This window comes from Mustela lutreola, chromosome 6 (assembly GCF_030435805.1).
Source record: "Mustela lutreola isolate mMusLut2 chromosome 6, mMusLut2.pri, whole genome shotgun sequence".
Lineage (NCBI taxonomy): Eukaryota > Metazoa > Chordata > Mammalia > Carnivora > Mustelidae > Mustela > Mustela lutreola.
This window is the reverse complement of record NC_081295.1, coordinates 75,212,407-75,229,900: the sequence shown is the minus strand read 5'-3', so window position 1 is coordinate 75,229,900 and position 17,494 is coordinate 75,212,407. Positions and strand designations below refer to the sequence as shown.

The 17,494-nt window shown below is 40.8% G+C and overlaps 1 protein-coding gene across 11 annotated transcripts in view; it reads left to right on the top strand.

Annotated features, from left to right (window-relative positions):
* The window catches only part of NCOA7 (nuclear receptor coactivator 7), a 160,344-nt gene that overhangs the window by 97,761 nt on the left and 45,089 nt on the right, over positions 1-17,494 (top strand). For 8 of the 11 annotated variants that reach the window (XM_059177639.1, XM_059177641.1, XM_059177640.1 and 5 more), the window contains 6 exons: positions 1,005-1,084; positions 4,605-4,712; positions 9,206-9,319; positions 9,887-10,012; positions 11,899-12,083; positions 16,384-17,429. In XM_059177639.1, the coding sequence (XP_059033622.1) occupies positions 1,005-1,084; positions 4,605-4,712; positions 9,206-9,319; positions 9,887-10,012; positions 11,899-12,083; positions 16,384-17,429 (1,659 nt within the window). Of the gene's footprint in view, positions 1-1,004; positions 1,085-4,604; positions 4,713-9,205; positions 9,320-9,405; positions 9,534-9,886; positions 10,013-11,898; positions 12,084-16,383; positions 17,430-17,494 lie in introns of those variants that run through there. The other 3 variants (XM_059177643.1, XM_059177644.1, XM_059177646.1) reach the window with 3 other exon arrangements.

Here is a 17,494-nt window from a genome sequence, read left to right as displayed (position 1 = left end):
TAAGAAACAAATAAACAAATGAAACAGACTCTTAAATACAGAGAACAAATCAGTAGTTCCCAGAGGGGAAGTAGGGAGGGTGGGTGAAATAGTTGAAAGGGATTAAGAGGTACAAACTTCCAGGTATAAGATAAATAAGTCACGGAAATGAAAAGAACAACATAAGTAATATAATCAGTAATAGTGTAATAACATTGTATGGTGAGCATTGAGTAATAATTGAGTAACTGTTGATCCACTGTTATTTTAATTATACTTCATAATGAAAAAACAAAAAATAAAAGGATGGGATTGATTTACATGATGCTTCATGTATATCATAAGTATATTAGTTTAACGGTATCATTATATATTATCATTTAAACCATTACATTAGTAACTATAAAACATTGCCTCATTGTTATTTGTACTATTTGATTATAGTTAACATAAATCATTTATTCAAGTGTTCATTGATGAATAGTATTTTTTTTTAAGAGTATGTTCTATTTGTGCCTGTAGTCCATTTTTCTAGTTGTGTCTTTTTTTTTTTTTTTCAGTCAGTTTGAAATTGTTGTGTTGTGGGTATTTTGTTTTTTGGTTTTTTTTTTTAAGATTTAATTTTTAAATAATCTCTATACTCACTGTGGGGCTTGAACTTTCAACCCTGAGAGCAGAGTCTCATGCTCTACCAACTGAGCCAGCCAAACATCCTGAAAGTGGGTTTAATTTATTTTTAAAGATTTTATTTTTATTTATTTATTTATTTATTTATTTGAGAGAGAATGAGAGGAGACCATTGAGGGGTGAGGGTCAGAGGGAGAAGCAGACTCTCCACAGAACAGGGAGCCTGACTCGGGACTCGATCCCGGGACTCCAGGATCATGACCTGAGCCGAAGGCAGTCTCCCAGCCAGCTGAGCCACCCAGAGGCCCCTTGAAAGTGGGTTTTAATGTACTATAGATTACCCTATCCTCGATCCCTGAAAATGAAATTATTCATTTAATATACATTTTATTCTTCAGATGACAATCAAAACAAAACACATGATAAAAAAGAGAAGAAGATGGTGGTTCAGAAGCCCCACGGTACTATGGAATATACTGTAAGTATAAACAGGAGGTGTGAACATTTGTTAATACCACTGAATTTGCATGATGTTTCCCCACGACACATCCTGGCCCTTAGCTGCATTCCTCTTGTGTGCCCATTAATTAATGAAGCTTTTTAAGACCTGTTCTAAGTCATTTCTCTTCCCTCCATATTCTCTCTCTAGGCAGTGTCATGTGAACCTGTAACTTGCATTATCTTTGCTATGCCAACAGTGGCCAACTTTAGGTCTCATCCCATCCATGCCTTCTGAGTTCCAGAACCAGAGTCATTTGCCTGCTTATCATATCCATTTAGATCTCCGGGCTTGGGTTTTTTGTTTTTTTTTTTTTTTCCCAAGAAGCAGTGGCTCCATCAGCCACCCATTTCTACAATCAGAACTTCATCCTTGACATCTTCTTCCCATGACTCTCCATGTTCATTCTTATCCCTGTGACCATTCAGCCAGATCCCTTTATTTTACCTCTCATAGATTCATGTTCCTTTACAAATTTGTCTCAGTTTACTGATTCACTAATGTGATTGTTACTTTATTTTTTTTTTTTAAGATTTTATTTATTTATTTGAGAGACAGCAAGGGCAGGAACACAAGCAGGGGGAGTGGGAGAGGGAGATGCAGGCTTCCCGCTGAACAGGGAGCCCGATGTGAGGCTCAATCCTAGGACCCTGGGATCATGACCTGAGCTGAAGGCAGAGGCTCAACAACTGAGCCACCCAGGTGCCCCGTGATTATTATTTTAATGTCTGTCTTGTGCCTTAATTCATGGACCTATGGGGAAAGACCACTTTTTGGTCACCATTGTATTTCTGGGGCTTGCAAGGTATAGGCTTCCATATTGTTGAATCAGGAGATGAATAATGCTGTGCATGTGTGTATGTGCCGTGTATGCCTCTCTCTCCTGCAGCGTGAACTCCTGGAGTCCAGGAGCTGCGTGCATTTATCCCAGCTCTGCTACAAAGTGAACACTCGGGTCTAGATTTATTTTAATTCACTATGAAGGAACATGGTTGAGGCGTGTTCTCTGACTGCTAACAAGAAATGAAGTGCTGTCGCCATTGCCTGGTTGTGATTTTCTCATGTGTATGTTTTTCTACTCATTACTCATATGCTGTGCCAGGCTCTCTGTACGGTGAGCAGCAAGACTTGATCCTTCCTTGGCATTTCTTCTGGAATGCTGAGTTATCTCCAAGCCCTTCTAGAGTCACACAGGAGAGCTGGGCACAGGCATTTCATGCTCCGTGTTCTATGAATGTGTACAGCCATCTTTCTGGGGGTTAGAGGACTAGGCCTTTCCGGAAGGGATTTGAGGTGATTTTTTTATTTCACTTTGCCATGGTCTACAATATGTTTTTGATCCCCATAACACCTTGCACAGTGCCTAACCTCCTAGTAGGTACTCAAAAAGTATTGGATTATTTATCATTAGTAACGGTATAAAATCCAAAGCCATGTGTGTATCCAGCAGTATCATTCCCAAGCCCCCCAAAGAAATGAGACGTGTTATTGGCTAGGAGATGCTTCACAAAGTATATACTAACTGCTGCAGCGAGGACACACGGCAACGCCCATGTTACTTAAAGAAACAAGGGATCAGATTCGTAATGCAGCGATGCCTTCCTGTTTGATTGACAGGTTATGAGATTGGTTTTACTTGGCAAGTTATTTTTTGTACTTGTCATTGGAAATAAAAGGGGATTCATAACTTCGTGTTTAGAGAACCATGAGAACCACTTACTGGATTGCTTATTTTGCTCCAGAGCTGTGGATGTCATGGTAGAGCATTTGACTGCAGAGCTGTGGATGTTCGAACATCTGTTCAGTTTTGGTTTTGTCTGTTTGTTCATTTTTTTGGGGTTTTTTTTGCATCCATTTAGTTTTAAACATTTAATGATTCCAGTGTCTGTCCTAGGGTCTATGGCTTGCTTCTCTATTTATGTCTTATCCATATGTAATAACTCCAGATTGTTAATGTTTTTCTCCTTCCTTGAACTCCCTAACCAGTATATTCTACAAGTGTTTTCTTAAAAATATGAAGCCAATTTTTTGATCACTTGGCATGAAGTAAGTGCTGTGAAGCAGGAATTATAACTATCTTTTTGATGGAGGAAGAAGCTGAAGCACATAGAAGTTAAAAGCAAGTGACCCAAGGTCACACAGTCGCAGATTCACAATTCAGATCCAACAGTCTGGCTCTAATTTCCATTCTCAGTGTGTCTTGTACTGACTCCTATACCCTGAAAACTCCTAGATTTGAAAATATTATATAAATATCTAATAATGAAAAAATAATACATACTTTAAAACATTTTTTTTTTTTTTTTACACTTTTGGTAAGGCTGATTTTGCCCAGAGTAGAAGTAGGGGCATATGTTGTTAAATTTTCAATGACTTTTTAAAAATACTGACTTGTCCCAGAAATGCTTCAAGGTCATTCTGGTTGTCATCTGTAACTGTGAATTTGATTAGTCTGAGACCGTTCATCAGGTTAGGGGTTTTTGATGCTCAGACTGGTAGTGAGTTTCATTCTCCATCTGCATCTTCCCTGGTCCACGACCTGCCATCCCTGCCTCCCGTTGCTGCCTCATTCAGGGCTTACCTGGGGAAGCCAGTTTTGCATTATCAGTACAGCCATGGGTCTTGAACCGGGATTGTAGATGGGAACTTCTTAGTGAGGCACACCAGAGTGGCATCCCACTAACAAGTTCCATCCAGTGACCCTAGACAAGGAGTTTGGGATATTGACCTGCCCAGAGGCAGCAGACTTTTTTGGGTGGAGCTATTTACTGTGAAGTTTCCCATCATCTCATTGCCCTCTCTAGGTCCGTTTCCTCCCTATTAGCAAAGGAAAGAAACCTCCATCTGGGGGTGTGTATCACAGGTTTCATAGATTTAGATAACCTTAATTGGCTGACCATGAGAAGCTGTCATTTTAATGACTGAACAATGATGGATAGCTAATCTGAATTTCTTTCCCATTTCTTTGCCTTCCATTGTATTCATTTGTCAAATGTTTGAGTACTATTCTGTGTGTTGGGCACTGTGCTGACACTGGGGAAGTCAGCCATTAACCAGTCACTCTCTAGGAGCCTTTAGAGTAGCGAAGAGGCTGGCAAGAGACAGCATTGAGAATAGAGAAAGCCCTGACTTCCCTTTTGGGTAGGTACTGTGTCTGCACTTTATTTCTTCTCTACTTAACAGTTTTGTATTGTATCTCATGGACTTGTACTCCATATAAGAAATTGTGCCAAAGTAGGTGTAGAAATCTAATTAGTGGACACTGAAATTTGAAGATAAGCCCAGAAATGAACTGATTTAAGACCTCGCTCTTCCATGGTTTCATTAAGACTTGAGACTCTACTCACTTTCTTTTTCAGGATATTTCTGGCTAGAACTACTTTTCATTCACTCATATTGCAAATAGATGAATGTTGGCCTACTACAAGGAAGGGTTTTTGAGTTTTTTTGTTTTTGTTTTTGCTTTATATTTTGAATCTTGTTTGTCTGATTATTCTAGGCTGGAAGCCAGGACACCCTAAACTCCATAGCCCTGAAGTTTAACATCACTCCCAATAAATTAGTGGAACTGAATAAACTTTTCACACACACTATTGTTCCAGGCCAGGTAATTCTTTTCTTATTGGATATTACTTTTTAGGAATTTTGCATTTATCGTTAACGCCATTTTTAATGCTTCACTGTTAGTGTCACAGGATCCGCATTGGTGATAATGTGCATTGGTTCCATCTTTCCCTTGGATCAGGAACTCAAAAAGCATTCTGGAACCGAGGAACTGTGTTCCTCATTTTGCATTTGCAAATGATTAACACAGTTTACTTAATCATTAGTGTATGTTGTGGATGTTCTCTATGGCAGCAAGAGAAGTTAAATTTGACTTTTTCTTCTGTAGAATGTAACTCAAATGTTCCTAGAATGTTTAATTTAGAAGTGCAAGTTTCAGTTTATTCTACTCCTGGGATATATAATGACCTTCACTTGATTTTAAATTGGGCAGAATTTTGGGGTACCAGGGTAGCTCTGTCAATTAAGCATCCAACTCTTGATCTCAGCTTAGGTCTTGATTTCAGGGGTCATGAGTTCAAGCCCTGCGATGGGCTTCACACGGAACATGGAACCTACTTAAAATATCTAACTAACTAAATAAGATAGAATTTTGTCATTTTTGTCTTGATTTGATACCCGAAAAAAATGGTCGATCAGCCCAAAGCAGAGAAATTCAGTAGGACTATCAAGTAAAAGCTACACGATTTTTTCCCCAGGTTTTTTTTTGTTTTTTTTTTTTTTTAAAGATTTTATTTATTTATTTGACAGAGAGATCACAAGTAGGCAGAGAGGCAGGCAGAGAGAGAGGAGGAAGCAGGCTCCCTGCTGAGCAGAGAGCCTGATGCGGAACTCGAACCCAGGACCCTGAGATCATGACGTGAGCCGAAGGCAGCAGCTTAACCCACTGAGCCACCCAGGCGCCCCTCCCCAGGTTTTTAATGCCGTATTTATTAAACCAAATGAAATTGACTAATTGTGTAATTTTGCCACTGTCAGTTAAACCAGAAAATTCTTTTAGTACCTTCCACATATTTAATAAGATGTTCTTGTATTTCTACTTTAAAACTACATTTAACCGATTAATATAAGTGACCTAGTCTTTGGCAGGTCCTTAACTGAGGCCAAGTTTCCCCTCCCATCCATAGAACTGTCTGTTTGCTATGAGCACCTGCGGGTTTCATTGCTGACTTCCTTGAGCATCTTTCTGCCCCTCTATGTGATAGTGACATTTGATTTCTTTCAGAATAGATACTGCTACTTTTAAGTACAAGGGCCCCATATGAAGCTAGTAGGACCTAAGTTGGCCAGTTTGTATATGGTGCCTTTACTATTTAGTATTTGGTATTTACTCTTGAGTACTTTTGGTGCTTTTGTATTTAGTATTTAAAAGAGAAATTAGCATACTGCCAAAACCGGGTAACTGAGGGGAAATATGCATTTAAAACTCTTTAAAAATTTGGGGCGCCTGGGTGGCTCAGTGGGTTGAGCCGCTGCCTTCGGCTCGGGTCATGATCTCAGGGTCCTGGGATCGAGTCCCGCATCGGGCTCTCTGCTCGGCAGGGAGCCTGCTTCCTCCTCTCTCTCTCTCTGCCTGCCTCTCTACCTGCCTGTGATCTCTCTCTGTCAAATGAATAAATAAAATCTTTAAAAAAAATAAAAAAAAAAATAAAAATAAAAAAAAAAAAAAACTCTTTAAAAATTAATGAAAATTTATCTCTAGGAAAATTAATAGTAGATTTGTCCTTCTTATAATCTGGAGTGCTGCTACATATCAGTGACCTATAGTAGAGTACCTAGGTATATATTTACTAATTTAAGGCCAAAGACTATAGGCAGTAGAATGCAGAAATAAAATTTAAAGTGATTCCTTATTTTTTAACTATGTCCATAAACATAGCCAACTGGAAGTAAAAGGACTGTTTTAATATGCAGATTATAATGGCAAAAATACCCAAAATAGGAGCCCTATAGCTTTATTTCTGACTGGCCTTAGGGTAGCTGCTTGACTTGGGCAAGTCTCTTCCTTCTTGGGACCTCAGTTTTCTAATCCCTGAAATGGGGGGGCACAATATCTCTGATGTGTTTTCTATGATAGCCTTTGCTATGCTGTCTAGCCCCTCATATAACTATACAGTTACATGCTGTTGGCTATCCCAGGACCCAGCTATAATGAGGATTTTGCTAACGAAGGTAAGAAATCAAGAAGAGTGAAATTGAGAGGATTTCAAAAACTGTAGATAATTTTTTGTCTTAGTGCCCAAAAGGGTAGATATTCCTTTCATCTCAGTAGGTCTCATAACTCAAAGCTGGTTTTATCTGTTCTGATTTCAAAAAAGTTGAGACTCATCCTTCTAGAGTTCCAATTTGATGGTCCCCATGAGGTAGGAAAGGAAACTGGTCAGGCTGGGTGAGTACAAGTAAGAGGTGATTTTCAAAGGAATCTGTAACTTACTGAACTGCAGTCTTACTGTAGACCTTTTGTTGTTTAAAAGACCAAGACCATAGCAGACAAACCTTAAATAACTGAGGCCTAAAATTTTTTTGGATATTAGTTTGGATACTTACATCAAATTTCAGGGAAAAAAGTGTACTTTTTCAAGTAGTTTATCTTGAACACACTCAGAAGTTCCCTTGCAGAGACATGGTTGAAGTTGTTTTTATTTTCACTGGGTGGCTTGGCTACACACGCTTAGAAAAATTTCTAAGCTAAAATGATGACAGGCTTGTTTTACAGTAAAGAACGTGATGACCTCATATCCCCCATTTGTCTGTGTGTTGGAGCAGACCTAGCATTATTATTTTTTTTCTTTTTTAGAGAGAGAGAGATCACAAGTAGACAGAGAGGCAGGCAGAGATGAGGAAGCAGGCTCCCTGCTGAGCAGGGAGCCCGATGCGGGGCTTGATCCCAGGACACTGGGATCATGACCTGAGCTGAAGGCAGAGGCTTAACCCACTGAGCCACCCAGGTGCCCCTAGCATTATTTTCTGAAGTCAGTAGGCAACCTTTACCCCTGCCAGAGTTTCAGGCTCGTTTCCATGTGAGGTAGCAGGTGTTTCTACTGAGCTCCCCAACATCCAATGGTCACCTCTGTTTGCACTGCAACAAACTGTGTAAACACAGGAATTATCTTTTTGGACGTGTAGAACAGGCCGGACAGTAGACTCTCAACCTGTGTTGCCTAACACTTGTCAAGAGCTCAGATACAAAAAAATACTCATGGAGAATTGCTTGGAAGAAATGTCATCTCTTCATTCCTCTGGTCTAGATACGTAAGGTAAGTAGAAGAGCTGTCTACCAAGACCGTGTAATGACAGGCCTCTGTAAGTTGCTCTTATGGAACTCTGCACATTGGCATTTGCCACTGATTCACATTGAAGACGTTGTAAAGAACAGTCCTCCAAAACTGGCTATTGTATGAACTATCACTGTGTCATCAAAGACAAGTAGTTCAGCCTGGGACACTCTTTATGAGAGTAATGAGAAAATACTCAAGAGAAGCTGGCTTTTATCTTATGGTCATTGAGTTCTGCTGACTAATGATGTCCCTCCCTTTGCATTGGTTATTTGGAAACTGAGAACTGTGTTATGGCTCAGCCCTCAATGAGCGGTAATCTTGGAGCACACTAATGAAGCATTAGTCTTCATCTTATTTCTTCCTGATGTTGGCTTCCCTGTCTTTATCATAAAGTGTCTTTTGTTGTTGCCTTGCATTTTTCCTAGATTGAAGAGAGGTTTGAATAACTAAAGTTAGAGCGGAGACAAGATGGGAAAGAGTGAATAACAAACACTATTGAGCAGTTGTTACATGATTAGTGCTTATTGTGTTTTGTAACAGAAGTCCTCATTTTAATACCGTATATGATATATGCCAGAATGTCACATGTTTCATTATAAGTGTGCTGAATGACAAGATCATAATGACATTTCAGGAACCAGTACATTTTGCAGAAGGAGGCTATTTTGTACAATTTGGGAGATTTTAATACTTGTTTTTGATAAGCTGACAGCTATAGAAGAGAAAGTATTGAGGTTATTGATAATTACCTTGTACGACTTCCTATACAATGGTCTTACTATGTTAGCACTCAGGGCCTGTTAGCAAGCGTGGATTTGTTCCATTTCTTCCTGATGCAGGTGTTATGTTTAGAAGCATGCATGCTACTCTCTCTCTCTTCCCTGGTACTATTAGTACCCTTCCCCGGAAGCTTCTTTCCTCCCTATTTAAATCTCCCATACTGCTCAAAGTTTCACTTGGGCCCACTTGCTGGCTATGACCTGCCCAGGGTGCTCACCCACTTTGTTCTCCTCTTCTGTGAGCTCCTGAAGTGTCTGTAGGTATGTCCCAGACCTTTTGCACTACACACATTCCTATTGTAGAGCATTGTTTCCTGGATTAGTCTAGAAGTCCCCAAGGTACTTGGGAATTTTGCAAAGGCCACCCAGGTCTTAGCCATGTGTTTAGCATGATACTCTGCAGAGAGCAACTGTTCTAAACACTGCCTAGTGCATGCCTGCCTGATTCTTCATCCTCAGCTATTCTTTCCCATTTGCAGGTCCTTTTTGTGCCAGATGCCAACTTTCCTTCCAGTACCTTAAGGTTCTCATCATCCAGTCCTGGTGCTACGGTCTCTCCTTCATCATCAGATGCAGAATATGATAAGCTGCCTGTATGTATATCATTTGTGAGCTGACATATTTATCAATCATGTTTTTTGAGTTGTAGAATTTTACATGTTGTTTTTCACAGGTTTTCATCTGAAATGCCCCCAGAGGGGTGGGGATAAGGATTTGTCGTTAGTTGAGAGAATGCATCCCATCAAAAAGAAACCTGTTCACGTTGAAGGTCTCAGAGGCAAAAATGCACACCTCGTTTATGTAAAAGTATGAAGTTAAAGTCTCACTGAGACTGATCGTTTGTTTGTGTGGCTTTTACTCCCTTCTCTAGAGAACTTGAGCCCTGAGTCAAATATGAGTTCCTTCATTTAGGATACTTTCTTAAAAACATTCGATGAGCTGTTTTTACAGTTTCACACATATGCTCGTGTTGTAGTTTAAACCTTAATGCGATTGGGATACTTACTGTATTTGTGATAATTTTTGAAGGACAAAGGATATTTGCCTCTTTTTCATGTTCATGTTAAATAGAAACAGGTTCCTTACAGGAAATTATTTATATGCATAATCTGTTTAAACAGTGGTTCTATTTGATTTTGGGGATTTTTGCTTTCTTCAAGGATGCTGACTTAGCAAGAAAGGCCTTAAAACCCATTGAAAGGGTCTTATCATCCACTTCTGAAGAAGATGAGCCAGGCGTGGTAAAATTTCTCAAAATGAATTGCCGATACTTCACCGATGGAAAGGTATATGGCAGTGTAATTTGTTTCCTTCTCTTGGACTCCATGGAAAAATAAAATAGGTTCCAGATTACTCAAGACATTAAAATATCTTTCCCAGAGTTTCATCGTAAGATTTCATAAGTGTCTGTTTGTTTTCACTTGTTGGATGCCTGGCATTTTACTTATTATATGATTCCTTGTGACCTTGGATTTATCATTTCCTCTTTCAGTTCTTGGCCCGTCCATTGCTAGGGAGCCAATATAGTACACACTCGATAGCAAAGACCAGAGTTAGACTCGGTGAATTTAAAATCCAGTTCTGCTACCCACTAGCTCTGAGATCACAAGCATGGTATTAGAGTTGCCTAAGCTTCCATTTTCCTCATCTGTAAAATAGGATCAATAATAAAATTTAATCTTGGGGGGTGGTGGTAATTAAAAGGGATGATCCCTGTAAAGATCTTAGCATCTAACTTGGAAAATGGGAAATTCTCAAGCCATTTGCTGCTGGAGATGCTGGTATTAAAAATAATGTCTGTGATGTGTGGTTTTTTTGATTGTTGGTGTGTTTTAGAAAGCAAATCCAACTTCTAGTGAGCCTCTGAAGAAGGGTCTTGTTGATACAAAGTGAATTCCTATGTTCATAGTAGAGACTTCATGCCAGGTTCCAAGTGGTTGGAAAATACATTATAAATATGCATTTATAGCTTTTGCAACCAAGGATAAGTGATGCTTGAATTCACTTGGGCACCTGGGTGGTTCTTTGGGTTAAGCCTCTGCCTTGAGCTCAGGTCATGGTCTTACGGTCCTGGGATCAAGCCCCACATCAGGCTCTCTGCTCAGTGGGGAGCCTGCTTTCCTCTCTCTCTGCCTGCCTCTCTGCCTACTTGTGATATCTCTCTTTCTGTCAAATAAATAAATAAAATCTTAAAAAAAAAATACATGATGAAATGCAGAATTCTTCACAAAGCTGATTCAGTACTCATTAAGAGTATGAAGATAGGGGCGCCTGGGTGGCTCAGTGGGTTAAGCCGCTGCCTTCAGCTCAGGTCATGATCTCAGGGTCCTGGGATTGAGTCCCGCATCGGGCTCTCTGCTCAGCAGGGAGCCTGCTTCCCTCTCTCTCTCTCTCTCTGCCTGCCTCTCCATCTACTTGTGATTTCTCTCTGTCAAAGAAATAAATAAAATCTGTAAAAAAAAAAAAAAAAAAAAAGTATGAAGATAAATCGTCTCCCTATAGGGCGTCCTGTGTATCCTGCTGCCTCTGAGATAATCTCCCTGGGACCATCTGTAACAGAGTAAACTGACCAAGCTTCAGACAGAAGTTCCCACTGAATTACTGGGTTTGGCCATTAACTTCCACAGTTTAGTTGTGTTTATCTCTGGTTGCAAAAATTTCATATTCCAATTTGTGTCAAATTTTGCAGAAAGTGGCCTTTCTAAACATTTTAGAGAAAACCGTTAGGACTCTCATTTGGCACCATGGCTCTGAGACAGATGCTTCCTGAGCCCAGTACCATGCACTTGTTGGACACATGGGGAATGTGTGCTGAGTGAATTCTCAAGTGGGAAAACACTTGGGACAGCCCCTTCTATTCTACAGGGAACCGTGGCATGTGAGGCATTACAGCCAAGGTTCCACCACGGTTGTGCTATGGCCAGGCTATGCCAGAACTAGGCTCGGTTGATGACAACAGAGGGGCAGCTCTGTTTTCTCAGCCTCCCCGCACAGTACCCAAGGTCGCATTCCTGCAGCCTATTGTCCTAGTCTTCTGAAAGGGGACACGACTGTCACATAAGATAACCATGCTTCCCCAGAGTCAACCGAAAGGCAATAGGAGTTCATTAAAGCGGTTGTGGTGGTTGCCTTTTTGCCAGTACTGATTCTTTCTTGTCCCTTTCTCCTGCAGGGGGTGGTTGGAGGCGTCATGATTGTCACTCCTAACAACATCATGTTTGACCCTCACAAGTCGGATCCCCTGGTCATTGAGAATGGTTGCGAGGAGTATGGCCTCATTTGCCCCATGGAAGAGGTGGTTTCCATTGCTCTCTACAATGACATTTCCCACATGAAGATCAAAGACGCCCTGCCATCGTAAGAAAGATTTCTTTGTTTACCAAACAAACAAACCTCAGGTGTTCCGAGAATTACATGCAAGTAAAAAGTGAGGGCATTGGCAGGAGTGAGAGATTGTGTAGAGGTGACTCTTGAGGGCAGAGGATGGGTGCAGTAAATTTTTTTTAAAAATGGACAAGTGAGAGGAAATGGAGATAAAGGGAAAGGTTGCACATACACAAATGAAAGGAGAAAAACAAAAATGCCAGGGCATTAAAACGGTATTTCTTTTTCTTTTTTTTCTGAGAAGTAATGCATATTCTTTATGAATTAAGGAAAGAAGAAATGAAGTTTCTCTGAAAAAGTGTTAGTCAGGTTAGCAATCAGAGAATAGTGTTTTCCTCTCCGTTGAGTTGTCAAGCAGGGTTAGGTTCTTCTCATTCAAAGTCTAGGATAGGCAGTCTTCCCACCTCACCTTCTCCCTTAATCCTGCACGGAGCGAGCTTGGCCTGGACCGCGTGGAGGCCAGACCACCCTCCGTGGTGTGAAGAGGGAGGAATAGTGGTCTGTTTGTCTCTGAAAAGTAGGTGAATGTTAACCTTAGGCTTGATTATTTTGCCTTTTTTGATTAAAAAAGGAGAGAGAGAGAGAGAGAAGGAAGCTCCCCATGAGAAAACAGAAAGAGCGTTAAGAAAACTCAGGGAATTGATTTAGAGGGATGGTTGGACTTTTACTGCCACTTTGTTAGCATTTTTATCTCTCTGTGTCCGCTAGAAGTAAAAATCTTTAGAAACCCTCAGTGATAGGAAGGTTGAGGGAAAGCAGTGGGTCCTAATTGTGCAGGGTAAACTAGCCCCTGGGACTTAGGAAAAGAAGGGAAGGTAGTTAGAGAACTAACCCGGACACAAAGTCCTTAGGGGTTTATACCAGCAGGAATCCCTCCCTGGACTCTGACAGTCCTTGGCACCTGACCCCGCCTCGGCTCTTACCCGACTCCAGGCCACTGAAGCTAGAACAGAGCACAAGCACTGAAAGTAGCTTCTAAATTCTGCCAGAAGTGTCCAAGTGAGAGCATAGGCGGAGTGGCAGGCCAGGCAGTTCTGCCTGAAGACTAAGTCTTGGAGCCACATTGCCTGGGTGGCCCTGGCTCTGCCATTCATGGCTCCATGACCTGCCCGTGTTTCTCAGTCCCGAGCCTCGTTTTTCTAATCTGTTAAATGGAATGAATAGTATTCTTCAGCTTATAGGGCTGTTTTAAGAACTAAATGTATTGATACGCCCAGACTCTTAGAAAATAGCGTGACACCTACCAAGTATAAGCTGTTATCACGTGAACCTTTCGTTCATCTCGGAAACCGTGATCATCGTTCTGGGATTCTCATTGTCTGTGCAGTTGAGGCTTCTCCTTCATCTTAGTGCATGGCTCTTGAGCGGCAAGGATATGAAGAGGAGTGGCTCCTGGCCTCTGTCCCGGAGGAGCCTGCAGTCTGCTGGGCACAAGAGACAGCTGGGGAGAAGTGATAATTGTGTCGTGTGCACAGAAGGGCACCCAGTGTCCCATGCGGACCTCTGTGAGGGAGCGGCCAGCTGCCTTGGACTCTCAGTCAGCAGAGAAGAGGACATGAGGGATTGGTTCCAGGACTAAGGAATGAACATTAGGTTCTCTGAGGCAAGAGGAAAGATGTGAATGAAGAAACCTATAGTTCAGTTTAGAAGTGGATGGCCAGGCAGGAGAGTATTTTTGGTGGCTTCTAATGGAGGCATAACTCTGGCACATCCTTGGTTCAGGACGTTAAGGATTCCTTTTAATAATAAAAAAGGAAGGTACGTCTTTACAGAAAGATTTCCCTCATTGGGAGACAGGGTTTAACGACCTGGGGCACAGGGTTAATGCTGTAGCTGGAGGGAGAGAGAAGAGTGAAGAATTGGCTCGTACCGTGTTCAGTTTATTTCCGAATGGTGTAGATTCCTGCCTTGGATGTAAGTGTGTGAAGAAGACTTTTCAGTCTAGAGAACAGTTTGTGCACCAATGGGCAAAATAGAATGTGCGGTGGGATTGGTGTGATATAAAATTAGTAGTGACTTCAGCACTCCAACAATTCTTTAAAAGTTAAAAATAGGTTCAAATTTCATTATTGCTAGAAGTTGTCTGGTAAAACAAGAAGTACAAATGATCTGGGCACCTGGGTGGCTCAGTGGGTTAAAGCCACTGCCTTCGGCTCAGGTCATGATCCCAGGGTCCTGGGATCAAGCCCCACATCAGGCTCTCTGCTCAGCAGGGAGTCTGCTTCCCCACCCTCACCCCCACCCCTGCCTGCTTCTCTGCCTACTTCTGATTTCTGTCTGTCAAATAAATAAATAAAATCTTTATTAAAAAAAAAAAAAGAAGTACAAATGATCTGACTGCAATATGCAAATCATTTTAAGTGTGTGTGTGTGTGTGTATATGTGTGTGTAAAATCTCCTCATCCTCCCCTTCACTCTTTGTATTTTGTGTGTGGGCTATTTCATAAGTCCAGCTGCCACAGACATATAATAGGAAGGGAACAACTGGAGGAATTACTGATCACCCTTGGGTGTCTGGCTGAGTCTAGAAAACATTAACAGTCATGCCAGTTGACTCCACTGTGTACTTTGCCCCAACAGTGCTTGGCAGTGATAGCATAAAAAACAGGTAAATTAATCCCCACTTGGACTGGGTAGATGAAGAGGAAGGGAGGGGTGGACAGGGTAATATAGGAGGCTGAGCAGAGTGCAGTCCCAACTGTTCATGGGAGCCAACTGGGCAGAGAAGGGAGAGATGAGATGGGGTCTTGGATGTTCATGGAAGAAAGGTTGGTATTAACCAAGTGTGTGAAGAGCTGAGTTTCTATGCCACATTAAGTGTGGGGTCCTAAAATGGAAATTAGGACACATGACACTAGTTTTTTGGCTCTAGGATTGGAGCATCTTCCGTGTCTCCAGATGCTAGACTTGGGTAGCACATTCTTGGGCATGCAGGTTCCTGCAGAGCAGAGACACTGTCGGAATCATTGTTTAGCATATGGCATGTAGGGGCTTGACAAATGCTTATTGAATTGAAATGAATTATGAACTAAAGAAGGTTTTCAAGCATCTGTCAGAGCCTAGCTATTATGTAGGCTTTAATTTGCTATTGGAAAAAGCATGGATGTTCCATGCATGTGATTTATAAAATAAGTCTGGGGGGATAGTCTTACAACTTGAGGACTTCCTGGTACTTTGTGGCTTTCTTGCCCTAGTTGTTGGACAGCCAGAGTAATAAAGTAGTATCTGAACGTGATCTAGCCTTTTTAGGAAACAAAATTATTTCTGAAATCTAAAAATGTTCTTTTAAAAAAGAGTCTTTATGTATCTGTGTTTAAACCCCAAATCAGTACTAAGGTAAGTACAAATACAGGTTATGCAAAATTGTGCCAGTCACGGCTCAAAGATTATATTTCCCGAGCATTTGTTTTAAACTTTGGAAAACATGTCTAATCAATATTCTTGTGTCATTCAGATCTGGGTAGAAAAGCATCTGTTGTTAAGGGACAGTATGTTTCAGCTGATAAACTGGTGCCCATTATCATAAAGTAAAATGGTATTGTTAAGAGTCAAGAAATTAAGAATTTTAACCTAAGTATTGTAAGAGCTTACTTGATTTTCTTTTCTATAAACTTTAAAGTGTAAAATGGAGCAAGTGCTGTATAGTCACTATACAGAGGACAAAGATTCTTGCATCTCCCTCAGGAGTAGAAGGAATCTGTTATTGGAAACATCAGGTCCAAGTGCTAAAACTCAAAGTTAGGGTTCAGGACTAGTAATTTATAAAATAGTTAAATGAGTAGCTACTCAGTCAATGAGCCATTCAGAATTAATGTAGTTGGTTTATATCCTATTTTATAAAAAGGAGCAGCTTTGAATACTTAAAGAATTTAGGTCATAGTACTAAAACATTTCCTTGGTCCTTTCCTTCGTGAATATCAGAAACATTGTTTCATCATTTAAAATCTGGGGATATCTATTCATGGACATGAAGTCATTTATGAACTATGTTCATAAATGACTTCAAAAATCATTCATGTCCTTCTAGTAGGATATGCAGCTCTCATGGTTCTTTGTTTTACCACTTCATGTGTATTTATTTATGTTTCATTTTTGAAGTCAATTTCTTGATTTCATTTCCTTATTCTGAAATCATTTCAACATAAATTTAAGTTGTGGTATATTTATGTTTTAGTTTTTGGTTGGGTTTTGTTTTAATTTTTGCCTTTCCTCCATTTTGTTTTTGGTTTTGTTTTTAACATTCCATGTGCACCCACCATTTTTCCCCCGACAGTGACCTACCTCAGGATCTTTGTCCTCTGTACAGGCCTGGAGAATGGGAAGACCTGGCTTCAGAAAAAGACATCAACCCCTTCAGTAAGTTCAAGTCTCTCAACAAGGAAAAACGGCAGCAGAATGGGGAGAGAAGCATCTCTTCAGATTCCAAATCAGTAAGACCTTTGGAGAAGTCAACAGAACACACATACATGAAGCCCTCAGATAGCTCTCTGTCAGGAAAGTTAAAGATTCTGGAATCTTATACAGAGGCAACCAGTGGATCTACCACAGTGACTAAGGTCAGCAAGGAGCCTTCTGACACTCGTGCTGCATTTGAATCTATAGCCAAAGAAAATTCCCTTTTAGGGGAAGATGATGACTTTGTTGACTTGGAAGAACTTTCTTCTCAACCTGATAGTGGAATGGACAAAAGAGACACTTCAAAGGAGTGCCTTTCTCTTGACCCAAGAGAGATAAGGAAAGTTAAGTCCCACATCATCGGTTCTACTACAGAAATGCAGGTGCAGTCAGCCCTGAACTTTTCAGGAGCAGATAATGATGCTGAACTGAAGGAGACCCTAGATTTAGAAACCTGTGAGAAGCAAGATATAATGCCAGAGGTGGACAAGCAGTCTGGTTCCCCAGAAAGCCAGGTGGAAAACACACTGAACATACATGAAGATCTTGATAAAGTTAAACTCATTGAGTATTACCTTAATAAGAACAAAGAAGGGTCACAGTTAACTGAAAACCTGCAGAAGGCAGAATTAAGTGATGCCAAAAAGACTGAGCCAGTGGGAATAGATATCACCCTTAGTAGTTCTCTTCCCCAGGTGGGTGGTCCCCCAACTGAGGGCAGTAAGGAGCCAGATAAAACCTGGGTGAAAGACAGAGTGTCCCTCCCATTGCAACTGGTGTCTTCTACAGAAGAAAATGTGAATAAAGGGTCTTTAGACACCGCTTCAGAATCTACTCTGGACAACAGCTGTCAAGGCGCACAAATGGATAATAAGTCTGAAATTCAGCTGTGGCTCTTAAAGAGAATTCAGGTACCTATTGAAGGTAAGCCACTTCTCTTTAGTGTCTTTATATCCTGCTGTACAGTTGGTTTTCTGAAACTTGTGAAT